The sequence below is a fragment of the Diabrotica virgifera genome, chromosome 3, assembly GCF_917563875.1.
Source record: "Diabrotica virgifera virgifera chromosome 3, PGI_DIABVI_V3a".
Lineage (NCBI taxonomy): Eukaryota > Metazoa > Arthropoda > Insecta > Coleoptera > Chrysomelidae > Diabrotica > Diabrotica virgifera.
The window spans coordinates 16,074,023-16,096,865 of record NC_065445.1 but is presented as its reverse complement, the minus strand read 5'-3'; the positions used below and the strand labels follow the sequence as shown (position 1 = coordinate 16,096,865).

General features: G+C 32.7%; 1 protein-coding gene across 4 annotated transcripts in view; it reads right to left on the bottom strand.

Annotated features, from left to right (window-relative positions):
- Nucleotides 1-22,569, bottom strand: part of LOC114328901 (transcription factor AP-4) — a 400,385-nt gene extending 377,816 nt beyond the window's left edge. For 2 of the 4 annotated variants that reach the window (XR_007696993.1, XM_028277883.2), the window contains exon 1: nucleotides 22,094-22,567. Coding sequence is in view for 2 of the 4 variants with exons in the window: in XM_028277883.2 (XP_028133684.1) it covers nucleotides 22,094-22,176 (83 nt within the window). In the remaining 2 variants the exon portion in view is untranslated. Of the gene's footprint in view, nucleotides 1-22,093 lie in introns of all 4 variants that reach the window. The other 2 variants (XM_028277893.2, XM_050646342.1) reach the window with 2 other exon arrangements.
- Nucleotides 22,570-22,843: the final 274 nt, after the last annotated feature.

The following is a 22,843-nucleotide window of genomic DNA, read 5'->3' as shown; positions in this document are numbered from 1 at the left end:
AGAAAAGGGAAAATTACAGGTCGAATCAATGAAGAAATGAAGCGGTTAAGACAACAGAGCCATGAAACAGGTGACGATTGTCAATGTAAGAGACTTAAGTGTTTTAAAACAGTAGATCAACAAAACCGATCAATCATTAGAAACAATTTTAACCGTAGGTGCGTGATAAACACAATATATATTTGGCAGGCCTAATAACGTTAATGCCCGTAAAGCAAAGAAGAGCCCGAGATGAGCTACATCAAGATTGCATGATGCAACGTATTCTTTTAGAGTTAGAATAACGACTGACGATAAAACTACTGACGTCCCAGTTTGTTTTAAAGCTTTTCTAAACCTTCATTGAATTGGTCGGAAGAGGCTTGAAAATATTCAAAAAAGTTTAAAAGCTACTGGTAGTACACCAATTGACAAACGCGGTAAAAATCCAAAAAAACACGCATTACCGAAACAACAGCTAGATGAAGTTATTGAACAAATAAAGCGTTTTAAAGGAAGAGAAAGCCATTATAGTAAAAATAAAACTAAGAAAATGTACCTTCCGAATGACTTAAATATTAAGAAAATGTACACTATGTACAAATCCGATAAGGGAGCTCCTGTCTTACGAAACATATCGAAAAATTCAACGATCTGGTCCACTTGAGTCAGTTTTGCACATCTGAAAGGGCTAGATCGTTCTATAGAGGCTTACCTTACAACAAAAACGTAAATAAAATTAGGAGAAAATAATAAAAGCTAGACAAATGAAGAACAGAAAAAAAATTGCTGTCATACATTTCGCTTTTTCCCGTGTTTGTAGTGACTTGTGTTTACATAAAGCAATGTTTCTAAGTTTTGCGTTTTATTTTAAATTCCGTTGATTAAATAATACGTTACAAAATAACTATGAAGACTACTTAAATGAAGAAGTAAGCAAAATATTTAATTGTATGATGATAGTTAGGGTTTGAAAGTTAAAAATTCAATTTTCTCGAATTAACCTCTTTGTGACATTTCGCCTTTCTTCCGTGCGGTCTTCATTATATAAATTTGACTAAAACGTTCTTTTGTACCTATGTTTCTTCAGTAAACTCAAAAATTATTATCTACCTTCAAAAAGAAAATACAATTTCCTTTAACGGTCGAAATCAAATCTTAAGAGGAACAAGACAAAAACTTTAAATTGGGTGATTATCACATACTGATATTTCTCCTGACACTTAGATCGAAAGTTACCCAAGAAATCCGCAAAAAATTGTACTTAAAGTCGTTGAGAAAGTCTAGAGAAGGGCGAGAAAGCTGCACCACGACCGTATACAGGACCGTACTTTTCAGAAGGTTCCACGGAAACAAATATCACGGCCGTTACTACCACAATTCTTCATCTATTTCCTATATACAGTATGTCCCTGTAAGTTGTATACATATTATGGAAAACTTTTTTATTATTAATTTTACGAAAAAAAGTTATTCTTCATAAAAAGCTCTGCTTGGTCCAAAGCCTAAAATTTAACCATAAATATCAAATTTTTTAAATGTTATACGAGGTATGTCAAAAAGTTTGAATTTCACTCAAGAGTAAAGTAGCTTTATTTTTCACAATATTGAAAATTGCTATTATAAAAAGTTGTTTGGAATTAAAAACTATATTCTAGTATGCAATTACATCCTTCTAATTGAAAATTTTTTTTTTTTGAAAAATTATGGAAAACTAACATTATTTTCAGTTATTTGAATTCAGGTAACTCTTTTATTATTAATTTTACGAAAAAAAGTGATTCCTAATAAAAAGTTCTGTATGGTCTAAAACCTAAAATACAACCATCTTATGTCAAATTTTATCAATTTTATACGAGGTTTGTCAAAAAATATGAATTTTGCTCAAGAGTAAAATACGTTTATTTTTTACAATATCGAAAATTGTTATTATGAAAAGTTATTTAGAATTAAAAACTATTTTTCAGTATGTAATTACATCCTGCTAATTGAAATATTCTGAACTATAAAAGTATGTACTTTATTTGTTATCTAAATTTATCTTTTTTACATACCTCGTATAGAATTGATAAAATTTGATTTAAGATGATTGTATTTTAGGTTTTAGACCATCCAGAACTTTTTATTAAGAATCACTTTTTTTCATAAAATTAATAATAAAAAAGTTATCAGAATTAAAATAACTGAAAATATTGTTAATTATCCATAATTTTTCAAAAAAAAAAAAAAAATTAATTAGAAGGATGTAATTGCATATTAGAATATAGTTTTTTTATTCCAAACAACTTTTCATAATAGCAATTTTCAATATTGTGAAAAATAAAGCTACTTTACTCTTGAGTAAAATTCAAACTTTTTGACATACCTCGTATAATATTCAAAAAAAATTTATATTTGATGGTTAAATCTTAGGTTTTGGACCATGCAGAGCTTTTTATGAAGAATAACTTTTTTTCGTAAAATTAATAATAAAAAAAGTTTTCCATATGGATACAACTTACAGGGACATACTGTATAAGCAATTTTGCTTGTTCATTGGTGGGTTGTTGCCTCTGTGGAAAATCTCTTGATCGGTCAGCCGATGCTTCTTGTACCACTTGGTGATGTGTTCCTTGCTATTTTAAGGACTTTTGTGTCCACCACTCTACTGATTTCCATTCTTTTTCTATTTAGTGTCACTCGTTTATACCCTGTACATTATGTTTTGTTCTGATCTCGTCACAACTTATTGGGTCTTTCAGTATTCTCATTTCTGCAGTTTCTAACAATCTCTGTGTTTTGGCTGTCTGGTTTCGTCGGGTCACAACTCAAAAGAAGTATATTTTACAGTTCAAGTTGATTCTCAGTTAAAGTTGACTATTCCTAGTTCGAGTCAACTCACAACTAAAACGAGCAGTAAGAGTTGATTTGAAAAATTTAATTCAACTTTTACTAGTTGAAGTAGACTCTTCCTAATCCTTGTTAGTAAAAGTAGATCGCGGAAAAAATAGAATATACTCTTATGAGTTTAATCTCACCTCCTTTTTTGATGAGTGTGCATCTCTTTGTTTTGACCGTTTGAACTACTTATCACGATTTAAACATAATATCCAGTAACATTTAATTTTTAGAATCGGTTGTTTGTGTGAATCCTCACTAAATGGCATTGGGAAAAGTATACCTTTTCTAGTTGGAGTCTACTTTTACAAGTAAATGTGGAATAAAAATCTTCATTTTATATTTATAATCAACTTTTACTGAAACCAGCTGTTTGAGTTGACTCGAACTAGGAATAGTCAACTCCAACTGGATAGTCAACTTGAACTGTAACATATATACCAATATCCTCGTCCAATCTGAACATCTTGTTTTTTCATTGTCCCTATTATAGGTTGCTCAAGTTTGTATTTAGTAATTTTTCAACTGAACAGTCCATTTTGTTAGCAAGCGCCATTTCTTCTTTTTCCGGTTCTCCTTCGACTCCTAGTCGCATCAAAGCATCACTTAATAAAATAATTATAGTCAGAATGATAGCCAATATTCGAAAAAAATAGGCACCAAAAGAAGACTAGTCGCTACTAGATTATTTACAAACTCTTCCTCCTCAAACAGAACTCAGGGATTTCCTTAATGTTCTAAAAGTGTTATATTCGCTCGATTTTCGATTATGGGTGTCCTCTACCCTACCTGGGTGGTTCTACCTCTAACACGAACCATCTTGCGCTTGATCAAATACAGTATAAGCTCAAAAAATAATTTTGGGGCCCAATTGGTATATCTTCTCCAAATCATGCCATTCTGGCAGTCTCAAGTACTTCCTCTTAGTTTTCGAAGATAGAGTTTTTAGCAAAATAAAAGTCTATTAAAATATAGAGAAACAGTGATTTGATCGCAAAAATTAACATTCTTCTAATTAAAAAGTTGACAAATCATTACTGGTAAAAGAAAAAATGTCCTCATTTGGCAGATGCATAGACAATTTAAGTACTCAGTTGCCACCGTATTGACAAAGTATTTAATTTAAACGACTTGAATAATGCTCTCAAACCTATATCAGTTGGAAATGGGACAATGATTTCAAAAAAATTGCAAATTTACAAAAGAATTGTAAATCTACAAATCATTATTTCAGCATTCAGCGTACACTTCCAAAAACCCTTCCTCATTTCACCAGTGTCTTGAAACTTGGTAGGTAGATAGGTTATTATTGGTACAAGTAAAGACCCCACACTCGTATTTGGGGTATATACATATACATCAAAAATTACCAAAGCTGGAGATAATTCAAAATAATAGAGTTCAAGAATTCTCGTCCTTAAATACCCTCTTTTATCGTTTTATAATTATGTGAACCGATGGAATGGAACCGATGGTGTATAGGTACATCAATGTGTTGTTCAAATTTTAAGTGGTTATAGCAAATTCGTAATTGTAGTAATTTAAAATTTTTCGCCATTGGAAGTGTTGGTAGTTATTTTAATATAATATATGAAAAAGACTAAAATACCTAGTGAATTTATTTTCATATTATGTAGACTTCTCTTATGAACACACACTCTAAAAGACACACCCACCCACTTTACAATCCTGTGTGGGGATTTTAATGCAAAATTAGGCCTTAAAGAAGACGAAGCAGAGACATCACCAGGAAATTTTGGAACTCTAGGTAGAAATGAGCGGGGAGAAACACTCTTAGGCTTTTTGCTACAGAATAACTTGTTCCAAATGAACAGTTTTTTCGTTAAAAAACTACATAGAAGGTGGACGTGGGAAAGTCCTGATGGTAAAACAAGAAATGAAATAGATTACATTATCAGAGACAAAAAACAGATTATCACAGACGTGAGCGTCCTAAATAAATTTACTACAGGAAGTGACCATCGAATGGTAAGAGCCACAATAAAAATAGACCTCAAAAAAGAACGAAATCGTTTGATAAAAAAGAAAACCTTGCAAGCCTGGACTCCCCCATTAAATATTGATAAATACCAACACCATATAAACGCTGCTTTGTAAAGAAATACAACTTCAGATGAAAGTATAAATAACTTAAATGAAAACATAATTAGAGCCATTGAAGAAAGTCAACGAAAAAACTGCCCAAAAAAGAAGAGAGATGAAAAAATAAGCCCAGAAACTAGAGAACTAATCAAAACGCGAAGTAAAATGAGAGGAAGCGAAAATACTGAAAAAAGTGCGTTAAGAGACATCAACAAGAAAGTGTCAAAGGAAATCCGAAAAGATCTAAGGAAGTATAAAACTCAAAGCATCCAGAAAACCATAGAAGAAAATAAAAGTTTGAAAGTTTTACGAAGGAAATTGACCAACGGAAAATGCGAAATACATAAATTAAAAAATAAAAACAGCGAAATAACATCAAACAGAGAAGATTTACTAAATATCGTAGAAGAATTTTATTTAGAACTATATAGGAGCCAAAGGCTGAATCAAAATAATCTGAGGGAAGCGGTTTCAAAGAAAATAATAAACCAAGGCTCCGAAATACTACCAGAGATAACCACTTGCGAAATCCATCAAGCACTGAGAAAAATGAAAAATGGAAAAGCACCAGGTGAAGATGGAGTCGTAATAGAGGCCATTAAAAACGGAGGCCACATTCTTATAGGTAAAATAAAAAATCTCTTCAACTTATGCCTTCATCAAAAGTCGATACCTGAAAAATGGAAAAACGCAGTAACAATACTTTTGCATAAGAAGGGAGATAAGACAGACTTAGAACATTATAGACCCATTAGCCTGCTAAACCACTTATACAAACTCTTTACAAAAGTAGTGACATCAAGAGTAGAAAAGAAGCTAGATTTTTACCAGCCAAAAGAACAAGCTGGATTTCGATCAAACTTTGGGACAAACGACCATCTGCAGGCAGTCAAGTTACTAATTGAGAAGTCAATAGAATATAATAAACCCCTTGTCCTAGCATTCGTGGATTTTCATAAAGCCTTTGATACGATAGAGCTGGATAGCATTTTAGAAGCTCTAAATGAATGCCGCATTGACTACCGTTACAGTACACTCATCTATAATATTTATAAAGAGGCAACAATGAGTGTTAAGTTACATGATAAAACCAAACAAATAAGCATAGAACGCGGCGTAAGACAAGGCGACACACTCTCGCCAAAACTATTCATAACTGTTCTGGAATATGCCTTTAAGATGCTCAACTGGGACAATAAAGGGATCAAAATAGATGGAGAAAAGTTAAATCATCTTCGTTTTGCAGATGACATAGTCCTTATAACTGATGACCTAGGAGAAGTAAAGAAAATGCTAAATGAGTTAGACGCTATCTGCTGGAAAATAGGCCTGAAAATGAACTTTTCTAAAACTAAATTTATGACTAATCTGATTCCTAGCGGACAGCTGATTATACGCGAACAAGAAGTAGAACTAGTGGAAAAGTACATTTACTTGGGTCATGAAATTAGAATTGGCAGAGATAACCAAACATGCGAAATAAAAGAAGATTAACTCTTGCTTGGGCAGCCTACGGAGCTCTGAGAGACATATTTAGGAGCAGTATACCGATCGGTTTAAAAATACAAGTGTTTGACCAATGTGTGCTACCGGTAATGACATATGGAGCAGAGACACTGACTCTAACCAAGGCAACAGCGTCGAAAATGCGGGTTGCTCAAAGGCGCATGGAAAGATCCATGCTGGGCGTAACTCTACGGGATAAAATAAGAAATGAAGATCTCAGACAAACAACCGGTATCGCAGATGTCGTAGAACGTATCACCAGGCTCAAATGGAACTGGGCAGGACACGTCGCCAGGCTGAAAGATTCAAGATGGGCACGAAGGCTGATGGAGTGGAGACCAAGAGAAGATAAACGAAGTAGAGGAAGGCCGCCTACACGATGGACAGATGATATCAGGCGGATTAGTAAAAACTGGCAAAAATCAGCACAAAACCGTAAGTGTGGAAACAATTGGGGGAGACCTATGTCCAGCAGTGGACGTAAATTGGTTGGATGATGATGATGATCTCTTATGAACCCCCTTACTAGATCTAGTTCTAGACTAACCATTCTCTGACTACCTCGATATGTCTGGGTAAAATAACTATTTCGTAAATCGAAAAGTTAAACTTAGCGACAGGTGACATAGGTATGCAGTAAAAAAAAATGTTACTTAATGTATAATTATTTTGTCATTAGTGCAGTGATCGAGGGTTAACATCAATGGCAATAATTAGAGGAAATTAATGATAAATGACGTGATCACGGTTACGTTCGAAGGAAATTAATGTTGTGCCTTGGACAGTTGCTAATTGCATTAGGACAGGTTAATGTTTTAAGTAAGTGTTTTGCGGAGTACTTTTACATTAACAACTTTTCTGTTTTGTCAGAGAACTATCACTACCTAATGTGAGAATATCAGTAGAAAAAAACTAAATGTATAGTATAGTGATTAGTAAAGAGCCGCGTAGATGCAAACTAGAAATCTACATATCTGTCTTCGAGGCTTAATCTATCCATCTTTGGACATAGGCCTCCTCTTCTCTTTTCCGCTGGTTTCTATCCAGCGCTGTGGTCATCAGCAAACTAGAAATAGACGGAAAAATTGTGACGGTAGTAATGAAATTCAATTACCTAGGAGTAGAGATCACTAGTGACAGAAATATAAGAACAGAGACCACAAGGCAAGCAGCTAACAATTACCTAAGAGTAGAGATCACTAGTGACAGAAATATAAGAACAGAGAAAACAAGGCAAGCAGCCAAAGCAGCAAGAGTAAGTGGTTGCCTCCGAGAAACCATATGGAGAAACAAATATCCGACCACGAAAAGCAAAATAAAAGTAAACAAGACGACAGTAAGGCCAATCCTAAGATATGCAGCAGAGACAAGGACCGATACAAGAAATACGAAACAACAAATCAACAATATCGAAATGAAAGTATTAAGATCAATAGCGGGCATAGAAGAAGTATACACGAACAAAGCAAAATTCAAAATATGAGCAGAACAAGACCCCGAAAAGGTGGAAAGAGCTTTCTTTTATAGTCAACAACAACCGAAACAAAATAAGAGGCAGACAAACAGGAGAAATCCTAGTCGCACGAAGAAGAAGAGAACTATCAATTGGTGCTATTGTTTGCAAATCTCTCCGTGGTTCCATCATGGTTTCTTTTTATGGTTTGTTCAACAGTAAATGGTTTGAAATCAATTAGTACGGTCGTAAATATTATTAAATTTATCTGACCTGGCCCATTGTTAAGACCCACCCGGAGCGATAAGCCACCGAGGTAGACAGAGTTGGTCTTTTGCAATTAACACTGACTAGACGGTACTCCCATAATAAAGACTAAAATAAATTTTACCTGAAACCGGGCCTTTTATACTATTATCGGTTAATCCGATAACCACGGTACTATTACCACGGTTTATAGTGGTAACTAATTGAACTTAACCATTTACTGTTTAACATACCATAACTCTAAATACATATTAGTTCTCTCTCCCGAGTTCCACCTTGTATAGAATGTTGGAAAGCATTATGGCTATAATCCCATTATATTTTATCTTATTATGTAAAAATCACAAAAGGCACACGAGGTTTTTTATGGTAAACCAGTGTGCCTCGTGTCAATTGATAGAAGTACACCAGGTGGTTTACTTATCAATTTAAACCTGTCGTATGTTAAGTTACAAGAACAGGTACTCCAGTTGTGTATTGGTTTCATCCGATTTTTGATGTCAGATTAGAAAAACGAAAACAGGTTATACAAGTTAGGAGGAGCAAAGTCAATGCACAATGCAGTATGTCATATTTTGAACTAAAATCTTGTGTTTCAAGGCGGTGTATTAGGCGGAAGTCACGCTGTACTCTATACTCTATGAACTATGAGATCTATTGCGTTCCTCTTTTTTCCCTATTTTCCAAATAATGAATTCTTATTGATTTATTAGCGTTCCTAATTCCATTTCTTTGAAGAAGCCCACAGCGTTGTATGATAAACAAAGAGGATATTCAGATATGATCTCAGTGTATATGTTTTTTTATTATTTACTCGTGTCACTTTACTCCGCAATATGGAAAAGGTTTTGATTTCTATATTTCTATGGATTCCCTTATAATTGTTGGTTGTTCTTGTTATATATTTTATGCTGCGAATTTGTGGTTTTACACTTTCGTAGATGTCCTTCATAGATCGTGGCATCAGACAAAATATATTTCCACAAAACATGGAAATTATTATTTGAAATATGTTGTCTATTTTTTAACTATGCCACTATTTTGCGTTTCTGATAAAAATAATGATGGAATCAAGTACCGATTCATCTGAGGAAGGCTGAAGAGCTTAACATCTAGCGGCAATGGAAACTCATTATGAATTAGTTCTTGATACAGAATTGAAGAGAACCGAAAGTTCAGAGAACCATTCGAGGAATAGAAATATGATTTAGATCACCTATGGATCTTCTTCTTCAAGTGCCATCTCCGCGACGGAGGTCGGCAATCATCATAGCTATTCGGACTTTGGAGACGGCTGCTCTGAAAAGTTCATTTTATGTACCGGGTGTCCCAATAAGAATGGCCCTCGGCCATATCTCAGGAACCGTTTATAGTACAGCTTTGAGAAAAAAATATTTATAACCAAAGTTGCCTCTGGAAAAGCCTGGAAATTATTTTCATAATTGTAGGTCCACCGCTAGAGGGCGTAATTGAATATCAAAAATTAAACAATCAAAATTTTACAAAATTTACCTCATGAAAGGGCACTGGAAATCCAATCATCGTATTCTTCATAAAATTCTGCGCATATTTGATTTCACAAGTTTAAGTCTACCCTTACAAATAAGAGCTGGGAGTGAGTGGGAACCTTCTTATGAAAAAATGGCTGTAAGTCCGGTTCCGCTAAATTGAATTTTGCATACTTGGTCTTGTTGAAAACAGCTCTTTTTCGTCAATGTAATTGTCTTATTTTCTAAATAGCCTAATAAGTAATATGCAAGCTAGGAGGCGTTATTAAATTATTTTCAGAAATCTAGTTTTCTTTGGAAAATATTAAATACAAGTATGCATTTTTAATCCTGTATTACAAAATTAGACTAAATTAGCAACATAATACCGAAAACCGCATGTCGATACCTTTTTTCTATCTCGAGATATCTTAAGAAATGTGTAAATTTTAAACATAACTGTTACTGTCACTGGTAAACGAGGTTGAGGAAAAGTAGTGTGCTATGGAAAAAACAAATAAAAATTTTCCAGATGTAAACGTATATAATTAATTAAAACAACAATACCATGTTTGTTTAAAACAGGCGACAAACCTGTTCGGAACCTTAATGTGGGGGGGGGGGGGTGTACATGAGACAAAAATTAAATGATTCACACTGTCATAACTAGGGAGCGGATTTTATGCTAAATGCATATTGCATGCATATTTCGCATATTTAAGAACTTTATTAAATTTTGCATATTTTTAAAAAAACATGCATATGTTGTGCGTATTAAAAACATTTGAGTAAAAAAAAATTTAATTCGACACAAAATATTTTCCCGCACAGGCTGTTCTATTAATTCGAGAACTACCTGAAGAGAGACAGCTCATTCACTGCCTTTTCATTTTTTCTTAGAAAATACCCGATCTTTAAGGCTGATTCACATTATAGCTCAGGTCACGGTACGCTCACGCTCAGCTCAAGGTTCGGTCAACTATTCTTACACGCATTTTAATCATGCTATCCGCACTAAACACGACGGTCAAGTTCCGTCCCTTTTTTTGGACCGCGTGGTTTCTCCGAGAGAATATTTTGATCGTGGCTTGAGCTGACCGTGAGCGGAGCGTGACTTGAGCTATAATGTGAATCAGCCTTTAAGGCTGATTCACATTATAGCTCAGGTCACGGTCAGCTCACGCTCAGCTCAAGGTTCGGTCAACTATTCTTACACGCATCTTAATCATGCTATCCGCACTAAACACGACGGTCAAGTTCCGTCCCTTTTTTTTGACTGCGTGGTTTCTCCGAGAGAATATTTTGATCGTGGCTTGAGCTGACCGTGAGCGGAGCGTGACCTGAGCTATTATGTGAATCAGCCTTTACACAAAGTACTTATTTATAGTACGCCGTTATAAAATGATTGTAGGATGTAAAATGATGAAGGATGGTTACCGGGAAATCCGAATTTTATTTACTTTTATTATATTTAGCAGGTATTACCTACAATTATTCTGGTGATTTTTTTAAATCCCCTATTGTTAAGAGAATTTACACATTTAACCATGACCATAGTCACAGTATAAAGAGGGACAGTAGAACCACTCTCCGAAAAATTGGAAGTAAAATCTGTAGTCGCGCATAGCGACCGCGCACTCTTGTTAGTCGCTTTTGCCCCACTCTCGCATTGCTAGTCGCATAGAAACGTACGGATTTTAACAGGGAAAACCCGCATCCACCACTGGTGAATTACCAATTGCGTACTGCCGGTATTACTTCCTGAGATCAAAGCGCCGACAGAGGAGTGGTTTTACTGTGGAACCTCTATATACTGTGCCATAGTCTTACGATTTTCTAACGGGAATTTAAATATTCATGCTTTAGATCAGATCCCGTCTTTAAAACTTTGGAGAACATATTTATGCGAAATCTTTAAGGAACATTTTGAAATTGATTTTGGTGCAGAATATTCGGCTTTAACAAGTTATTTTAAATACGCCCCCAATTACTTCTATTGATGTTGAAAGGAGTTTTTCAAGTTATAAAAATATCAAAGAAAATGTTTCTTCGTAAAAAATTTGGAAAAACACATTGTAGTGAATTATAATGGAAGATATATATAGTGATATTGTTGTTTTATTTTAAATAGGTAACTATTGGTATCAGTTTTTGTAAAAAATGTGAATAAATTGCATATATTTAAAATAATGATTTAATTTGAAAGATAATAAATAAGATTGCCGCCCCCCTATAAAAGAACCCGCTAGAATAGAATAGAACAGAAAATTTGTAGTTTCTCGAAATGCGCATTTTTTGAATTTTTGTGCATATCTTGAGCATATTTCGTAATTTTTAAATATGCGCATATTTCATCAAAATTGATCGCATATAAATCCGCTCCCTAGTCATAACCATCAAGATAATGTAACTGTGTGTAATGTAGGTTTCTTTGATTAATTTTTTAATATTGTTGCATAATTCGTCGAGACGATTCTGTATATCGGATCGAGTTCAGTGCATTCTGTTTCGCCCACGTGTCAACGCCAAAGAAAATAGGTATAAACAACACCCGACCACGCATATACGATCCACCTATACCAACACCCAATCAATGATACATGGTTGAATAGCTTTTGGGGTGTCCATCCACGTCAGCTGTTCATGTGAGGGTTTGAAACAAAACAACATCACTACGTAAAAAGTTTCCACCCTATCCCTAATAAAATGTGTGACAACAAAGTCTAGAGTTGGCTAGGAAAATATTTATAGTAATAAATGAGAGGAGACATGAAAAACAAAGATTTTAATACACATATCTACTACTGGAATCCTAAGCAAAAGCAATACGAACAGACAAATTGATAAAGAATGTGGAATTCCACCCACAAATGACTATATTATATATCGCTCGTCGGGAAGAAAAGTGACACAACTCAAAGAAACGCATAATTCCGGTTATCTTGTTAAATTTACTCCAAAAATCCTATACTTTTACCATTAAAAGTGTCACATAGATGTCTACTTCTGGTAAATAGCTGGCCAAATACCCAAGTAGGTGGAGGCCAATAAACTGAAGAAGAAGAAGAAGAAGATGTCTACTTCCAACTTCGTAAGATGCAGAAGTGTCATTATTCATTTGGCGGTAAAATGAATATTTTTATTCCGGAACAATGACACTTTTGAGGTTATGCTCTGACGTTCGACGTGAACATATCGTTATTTATCACGAAAACAGTAGTATTTCGTGAAGTGTCCTAGAAATACTTACCCTGGTAACGTTTAAAAAAGTGTATTTTAAAAGAAAAGTGACATACCTAACTCAAAATTTGATCTTTTTTTCTTTGTTAAATCAGACATCATAGTTTTTTGATTTTGCTTCTACATAATTAGAAACATTCACTTATCCATATTCTTCGTTTTTAATCTATAAATTTTTATACCGTTTAAAACCTCAGCTAAATTAAGATCTAAAAAATACATAATTTGTGTATCTCATGATAAAAGTGGTTTTTTGAGTTGACACTTTCGAATGAGCGATATATTCCATTTTTTGCAAATGACGACCGAAACTGCCCATCAAGAGTTCAGAAGTTTATTTATTTACTTACGGATGGATTTACATTAAGATAAAAACATATGGAACAACTACACGGTATACAAAAGTACAAATAAGTAGGATAAAAATATAAAACATATAATAAGAAATCACAAAAGGTTATAGGCCTAGGGTGCATTATGAATAGTGGCTATAGACGCAGTTACGATTTTAATTTATTGAGTGTACAGCCAAATAAATCCATAACAGCTATATTATCAAATTCGTTAAATTCTATTAAAATCATCACCCCCCTCGCCCACACGTAAAAATAATAAAGAATTTTAGATGTTACAAAAATCTTTTAAAGATTTGTTAAGGGGATGGGTACGTATTTTTGGCTGCAATGCTATTCAAATGGGGATTCATTTTTTTCGAATCCTGAGAAAACTAATAAGTATTTTTGAAAAATTTAAACGCAGAATGAAAGATTACGTTATTAGCGAGGGCCGAAAGTCCCTGAGAACTTCTATAATGTTTATATTAATTAATTACAGGGGTGAAAAAATAAGAGAAATTTTAGTGTAATTTTTAATTTCAAATATCTCACTCAAAAGAAACTTTTTATTAATTCTAAGGGACTTTCGGCCCTCGGTAATAATTTAGTCTTTCATTCGGCGTTTAAATTTTTCAAAAATGTTTATTGGTTTTTTCAGGATTCGAAAAAAATGAACACAATGCACAATGTCCGTGGTAATATTTTCCAAATCTATCTTTGTCTTACAACGCACTCAGTCGAATAGAATATTGTCAGTCAGACAGTGACAATCATGCAGTGACAATTTTAAATATTTGACATGGCATCGGGAATATTTTGAGTTGTTGATTAAATAATATTGATATACAGGGTGTTTCATTAATAATTGTTCATATAGTAACTGGAGGAACCTTAGCACAAAATACGAAGATTTAACCTAAAACACTTAAATCAAATGTGGTTCCTTACTGAGTTACAGGGTGTTTTAAATCTAAAAATTTTAAAAACTATTTTTGCTCAGCATTTTAAAACTGTTCTACGTATCCTTTTCATAATTGGCAGAAAGTGCTACTACTATACACCCTACTAAATTATGATAAACAAACGTTTCCAGCTACTACCAGAGGCGTACGACAGGGGATAGTAAATGGTTGACCCTTCTCAAATTCTGCGTCACTGGAGCAATTACTATTTTAGTGCCATTTTTAGATTATCTAATACTTTCTACGTAAATAATATACTGTTCATTGGTAACGATAAAGTTATTAGTTTTCGAGATATTTGAAGTTAAATATGAAACGGCACAGTTATTTTGATTAATTTATGATATGATTCATATGATTAAAATTTAAAAATTATTTGTACCCAGTACTTTAAAACTATTTGGCGTATCCTTATCATACTTGGCAGAAAGTATAGGCACTGTACACCCTACTAAATTAAGATAAATAAACGTTTCTAGCTACTACCAGAGGCGTACGACAGGGGATAGTGTCTGGTTGACCCTTCCCAAATTCTAAGCAACTGATGAAATTGCTATTTTAGTGTAATTTTTTGATTTTCCAATCCTTTTTATGTAAATAATATACTCTTCATTCGTAACGATAAAATGATTAGTTTTCGAGATATTTGAAATTAAAAATGAAGCGACACAATACATTAATCAAAATAACCGGGTCGTTTCATTTTAACTTCAAATATCTCGAAAACTAAAGACTTTATCGTTACGAATGAAGAGTATATTATTTTTATAGAAAGTATTGAACTAAAATAGCAATTCCGCCAGTGGCGTAGAATTTGGAAAGGGTCAACCATTCACTTTCCCCCGTCGTACGCCTCTGGTGATAGCCAGAAACGTTTGTTTAACGTAATTTAGTAATTTGTACAGTACCTATACTTCTGCTAAGTATGAAACATATTTTTTGTAACAAAAATATGTTTTTAAATTTTAGATAAAACACCCTGTAACTCAGTAAGGAACCACATTTTATTTAAGTGTTTTAGGTTAAATCTTCGTATTTTGTGATAAGGTTTCTCCAGTTATTATATGGACAATTATTAATGAAACGCCCTGTATAGTGTATTTGATAAATAATTGATTTAAGACGTGAACTTAATAAAAAGTTATTTATTGTGTATTATTTGTGGAAGATCCAAGCAGAGAATACATCAGGATAATATTTTCTGTGATCAAGTATTTTGTTGTTAAAGATGTTCAAAATTGTAAGCGTTCCATAATAGTAACAATATAATATTATTAAAAAATCACTAACACTTTTCCTCTTTTCTCGATTGAGTACTAGTAGTTTTTGTTGTACATATAAATTATTACAATCACTGAATACATAGTTAGTGAAAAAATTATCACATTTATTAACTGAATTCATAATTTGCAATTATACAAATAACAGTTATCCAAGAACATTCAAAAGCCATCTCTGTAAGTTAATGATAACATTTTCAAGTATAACGACATTCTAGTAATGTTTACATATCCATACCAGTGTGAATTTTACTATACGTAATTTGCCGTGTAAAGACAAAAAAAGTAGGGATAGCCGTAAAATATTTGCGAATTATGTACCGATGGCCTTAATAAAACCCAAGAGGTTAAGGGTTCCCTTACAAATGTCATTTATACGAGTATCAAACCTTATGAGATTCCTTAAAAGTAAATCTATTTAAATTCTATTGAAGCAGTTCGCACATTATGAATTTTTCAAAAAAGCTTAAAATCATCAGCATATAAAAATGCTATTAAAGGCTCAGTTGCCTTGTCGAGAGATTTTTGAGAGAATAAGAAATAGTATAACAAGATATTAGAACAACACTGATTGATGTAGCATAAACTACTAAAGAATACAATAGGAATTGAGAATAGAACAGGCCAAAAAATCCTTCGAAAAAATCAAAAAATGCTTTTTGATTCTCGAATAAAACTCAAAATTTGACTACGTACTACGTTTATCAAAATGCTACGCCTGGTTGACTCTTCTCTATGCAGTTGAAACGTGGACATTTAAAACATCAACTGAAGGGTACAGGGAAAAAAAGGAGGTATTTCACTTCTGTTGAATTTTTCAGCAGAGCATTTCCAAAGTTATTCGCGGTGTGCAAGTACTTGGAAGGGGAAACGAGAAACGACCCTGCGCGAGTCGCGGAGAAATATTGCAACTATCTTAAATAATTCATATTGTCAATTGAAATTGTCAAATTGACGTATATTTCATACCTTCTGTCAATGAAGCAGAAAAATTATATATTGCTCCACAATATTGATATGATATGCAATTATTATATAAAGGTAAATTTAATTAATTTTATTTTGCTTGCAGTACTGCATTTTAATAACTAATTTTATTTACTACATACAATTGTTGACGTTTTCATAACATAACCTGAATCTTATTTCTTCTTCTTATTATTTTTTTGGACTATGGCCTTGACAATTATCCAGTAACCAGGACTAATATAATTGGCCAATATAATTAAAAATGCGAATTTTAGTATAGAGCGTAGAAATAGGGGTCGCTTTGCCGAACTTGCACGGTCCCAGACTAATATTATTGATATGTTTTGATGGCATTTTTTTTTTCAAAATCATATGTTTGGAAAATTTACTCTGTGGGAACACACGAAAACAATGTGTTTTTACTTATTTCTGCGTGTTTCACAACTGACATTCCCCCTAATTAACGGGTAACACCGTGACATTCCCCCTTCTTCTCCTGTATGTATAGGTATTGTATTATTAGTGGTATCTCATGACACAACCCATTTTTAACCAGGGTTATTTAAGTAAAGTACAGAATATAACCTATCTAATGAATTATTAAAACAAAAAATGAAAATTTCTGACATTCCCCCTTTTTTCCCTGTACCCTTCAACTGTAAATGGAGGCTTTTGAAAAGTGGATCTACCTAAGAATCCTCAAAATTTCATGGACATCACATACCTCAAACGTAGAGGCTGCATGAATAGGCAAAGAAGAATTTTTCAACACAGTGAAATAATAAATAATAGGTATACCAGTGGCGTGCTGGAACTTTTCAAGCGGTCCGGTGATTTTATAGAAAAGCGGCCTCCCATCCTCATTTCACCTTCTATTATCAGGATGTTTTATTCGCTATTAAAAAACAGAAAAAAAACAAACATAAATTGTTTTTGAATCAAACATAAAACTTCGAATTCAATGATTTTTTTCTTCTTCTTCTTCTTTTTGTATAGACATGACTCTGTCTGTTTTTTCAATGTGCCTCTAGTAAGTTCCATCGTTTTCGTGGTCTTTCCACTGATCGTCTTCCTATTGGGGAACCGTCTCTCTGTTGATGATTTTTTGATTTTGATTTTTTTGATGATTTTTTTATAATCTTACAAATAATAAATGACATGTATGACAATATTGTATGCAGTTACGCAGAAACCATAATTTCTTGAATAAATATAATATGAATTTGATGTAATTAAGATAAAAGTAAAATAAAATTTTGAGAATTTTTCAATTATGTATTAAGTCGAATTTTAGTAAACTAATTATACAAGAGAGTACAAATGCAAGAAGAGTGCAAATACTTTAATTTAACAATATTTTTCTACAACCGTGTTAAACATGCAATTTTTAGCACTCCATACGAGCGTTAAAAATGCTACTTTAAGGCACTAGTGCTTTAAAATTTTTATGTCACTGCAGTTCGTATTGACCGTATAGATAGGCAATTTTGATGTAATGTCAAAAAAATATAAAAATGGAATGTCAGTCAAGTTCAAGTAAAAACTTTTGTAGATATTGTCCTGTAATTACGTTTGTAGGAAAGATATTGTATGACGTGCGTGTTAAAAAGTACATTTTAAGGCACTCATGTGAATTGCAGAACTCGCTTAAAACTCGCAGAAACTCGCAGAAACTTTCACATACGTGCCTTAAACGTGTACTTTTAACACTTATATCATAAATTACTATAAAAATGTTAATACAACGCAATAATCTAAATATTCTTTTGCGATTATTTTATAAAATAATTACTTAAGTCTTGATTAATAAATTCCGCATTAAAGTAGATTTTTGAGCAAATACGTCGATTATTCCATCATTTTAAGCTCATACAAAGCTTCTTATTCTATAGCCATTAGCATAAAAGTGATCTTGTGTTAAAGTACTTCTTAACCGACTTTTTATGTATTTCAATGTTGAATAGCTTTTTTGCGATATACTGGTGTCACTGAAAGAGTTAATAAATGTTATACTATTTAAATTTGGATAAGCACACTGCACACTGATATAAGTTGTACTTATGCAAAACAGCGTAATAGCAAGCTATACAATCTTTACACTTTTTAGTACCACACGGAGGTGAAGTTTTCACGATATCAACATTGTCATTTGTTACTTCATGTTCATTATCACTTAGATTAATAATATCATATCATCCTTCATATTTTCTATGGACTGAACATATTCATCATTAACTCGATCTTCTATAATCTCAGTATGTATTTTGCAAAATTCTATTTTTATTCATTTTAATTATATTTAACAGCAAAATCCACGAGTTCTTCTCTAATTGCAGTCGCAGATATGGTAGGACAAAAATTTCTTAATTTTTCAGTAAATGATTTAAATGCCGTCAAAGGTATAACATTTTTTATTGTGTCACAATTTCTAGGATGTAGAGTGCTTAGATCATCATAAAACGATTTTGATTTGTCTTGATCAAATCTTTTTTTGATTCTTTACCAATAATTGTGCAAGACTAGACGTTTTTCCATTTTTTATTCTGCAGAGTACATATATATGTTTGAAGGAAATTGGAAAATGATAAATATACTTGTATGTATGAAAATAAATAATATTATCTGTAGCAATCTATTTATGTATGTAGACTATAGAGTCTTATTCATTTACTTAAACTGTATTTCACAATTAAATTTTTTTTTAATGTTTTATTAAAATTATTAGCAAAATTAACATCCGATTAGAAATTAAAAAAAATATTTTTTGAAGTTATACTTCTTTACCAGCGATAGAGGGTGAATTTTTATATGTTAAAACCTATCAGCCCGGCGCATGCGCATTATAACTTTGTTCTGATTGGATGTTCAAATGACATGTCAAAAATTATCCGATATGGCAGCTGTGGTTTGGAGGTAAAGGTAAAGCTAAACAAATGTATAATATATTAGTTTTATTGTTGTGAGGACAGAAACAAAAAAGTTTATAATATTGTAGTGACTTTTAAATAGTTTTTAAAAGCAACAGGTACGTAATAATTGTTAATGTATCATGGGTATAAACCTACCTATTTGATCTGCCAAAATACATAGTATGTAATACTTTTATTTATATAATTTGATTACCATCAAAATTTCTATCAATATTCACCTAATATATTGTTTTCTTACTCTATGTTTTTTGTATTTTTTCAGTTCTAAATCATTTCAATGCAAAATTAAAATAATTTGATCAATTTTCAAAATATCAAAATATCACAAGTTTAATCCGTTTAGTTAGTCGATCTTCGTAAATAATGACACATAGTGTCTGTGGCTAAGCGTTGAAGGCGAATGAATTCCAATACCAACCGCGCTTATCAGCGCTGGTTCGAGTCCCAATAGAAACTTTCTTTTTTGTTTTTTTTTTAATACATTTTATGATTGTAAGTATATTTATTATATAATTGTATTTTCAGAAAATACGTATTTGGTTAAAAAAAATTTCGACAATTAATGTTCAGACATCATTTGTGGCTTGTATAATGTGTTTGTGTGTGTTTTATTCTTTTATTATTTTAATTTTTGGCACTGTTCTAATAAAAATGTTTGAAAAGTAGTAAGTATAAATTAGTTTAATATTTAAACAACATATAAATAAAAAGTATATTAATTTCGTTTAAATCGTATAATAGAAGTATAACTTCTTACGTGCGTACAAAGTACACACACATTATTTTTTATTACATCTAAAAAATTTTGTGAAAACCTATTTGACCAGCCTCAAGAGGCCGCGGCCTCTCGGTGATTGCACCGATTAATTTATATGGCCAGCACGCCACTGAGGTATACCAATACATAATTATTCAAATAATAGTGAAAGGAAAAGAGAGGACTAGGAAGAAACAGACTATCGTGGGTAAGAAATATCCGACAACAGAAGGGCTAAATTTTGAATAGCTGAAGACAGATAAAAGTTTGCAATTGTTGTAGCAGAGGACACTTTAAGAAGAAGAAACAACTAAGCGGAAAATATACACAAAAAAGATACACAATAATTAAAAGAACTCAAATAAAAACATATTTCCCATTTTATTTTGCAGCAAATAAATCAAAATAATTTTCGTAGACACTTGTAATTTTTAAATATTGCTGCCTTGACATTCAGATGAATAGTAGTACCCGCCTTTCCATCACAAAACAAATTTGCGCTAGGTCAGTTCCATTCTAGAGGTTTCCTTTCATTATGTTCATTATCTGATGCAACATTTTTGTAGTAACACGATAGCTTTACGATATTCATTAAATGAAAATCGAATTTATATAGAAATAAATCAAACGTAAATAGAGCAAAAATAAAAATGTTCGGTTTTTACATGATTAGCAAATAAAAATAAATACACATGATTTTGACGTTTATGTAATCAGGTAAAAATACCCCGAATAATAATTCCTTATTGCGACCCTCTACTGGTACGTATTCACATCCAAAATTTCCAAGAGTTCTTAAAAAACCACATATTTATGGCGTTAATACAAAACAAAATACTTAACAGTTTTTTCCAGCAATCGCCAAAGATTGGACACTTTAAAAATCAAAATAAAATAATATATATAACCACGTTTAATTCCTCAAGCCTTAATTTCTTTCGTTTCAAATGAAAGTCTTACGAAAAATAACAAACCAAACTCTAAAAGACCAGAACGAGCGAGATGTGGAATATAGGAAATAAATATGTGGACCAAAAGAAGAAAAATAGAATGGAATCAACACAACACAACTAGAAATAATGACAGAAAATAAAATAGTACGAATAGCAAGAGACAATCGCCAAATGGAAGATCATTGGGACAACCGAAGAAAAGATGGCCAGACAATTGAAGCTAAAAACGGAAGTAAAACAAGGATGAGCCTATTTATAAAGTAGGAAGAAGTTTTAATTCAAAAGTTGAACAATCTCATCTTCGTTTTATACCTACTTGTTTAGTTACATAGTTACAATAGTTTCTAAGAGAATTCAAGAAATTGTCATGTATATTGCTATGAATATAAGACTAGACATTTTAAATCTAAATATAGATGAAAGACAAACACGAAAGAAATAAATAAATCAAAAATAGTTTACTATTACTCCTATTTCTGAATAAATAAGATAAGCTGCTTGTATATTCACAAGTATATTGCTACAACCCCAAACAAAAACTTAAAAAAAAAGTAGTCAAAGTGGATTGAAAGTAAAAAAAAAACAAGGCTCAGACAGACCTCAAATTAATATTCAAAAGTTACAAAATATTTGTATTTATACAGCTCGAAATGTTCACTATTGTTAATATAAAATTTAAACTCATGATTTATGTGTTTTTAAGAAATTCTATCCAAAACAAATCACTCTTGTCAGCTGCTAAATTTTGGTGCAAGGGTCTCGTCAATCTCACGAGTTCAGTGTTCAGCAGTAAAAACTTGGAGACATGGCGAGAATTAATAGTAGCGATAATTTAATACCGATTACAGCGTTCCAAAATAAACCGAAGACGATGGTAAAATATCAAAACACTACAACTAATCAAGCAGATAGGAATGACGTACCGAAAGTCAACATAAACGTCAAAATCATGTGTAGGAGAACCAACGCGCGGTAAAATCATGTGTATTTTTTACCTGGATATATTTCCCAAAACGTCCTTCTGATCACTATTGCCTTCGTCGTACACTATATCTTCTTTCATGACGTAAACAGACATATTTCGCACTAACTAACGAGTTTTCAATCACTGACAATTAAATGTAAATTTGTTAATCACAATTATTCACTGATAGTAGGTTGCAGCGCGGGACAACCAACATACGCTACGCCTCACAGCAGTTTTCTGGTAGCGGCGTTTGGCGGGAAACAGCTGAGGCCAGGTTGACGCCAATGTAATATTCATACGCCGTAGCATCAAAAACCGAGATCGCTAAAACACAACTATTCTCATACTAATCGCTACAATTCTCTTAGAATACTTTAAACTAAGGTATAACCTTTTAAAATTTGTTAAAATATTTAGTATTTTGTGAGATATTAGCATGAACATCGAGGATCTATTTACGTCGCGTACAAATCGGTTGGTGAGAGTCGCTCATCGTCTGCCAGCTGGCGGCGTGGCCCCGCCCGTTGAGTTGAGTTGAGACCTAAAAGCCTACTTGATTCGTCCTTCCCGCCAACTACCGCACGCTCCTATAGAATGAATGCTTTGCCGCTTCGTCGCTATCGTACACCCTTGTACACCTCTCTTTCGCCCTCTGATTTCTGAATACAATTCAATATTGAGAGATATTTACGGCGAATTCCGATCCAATTGGTATAACACGATAAATATGCATAATTACTACGGTCACATGCCGCGTAGTTCAACGTTTGTAAAAAAT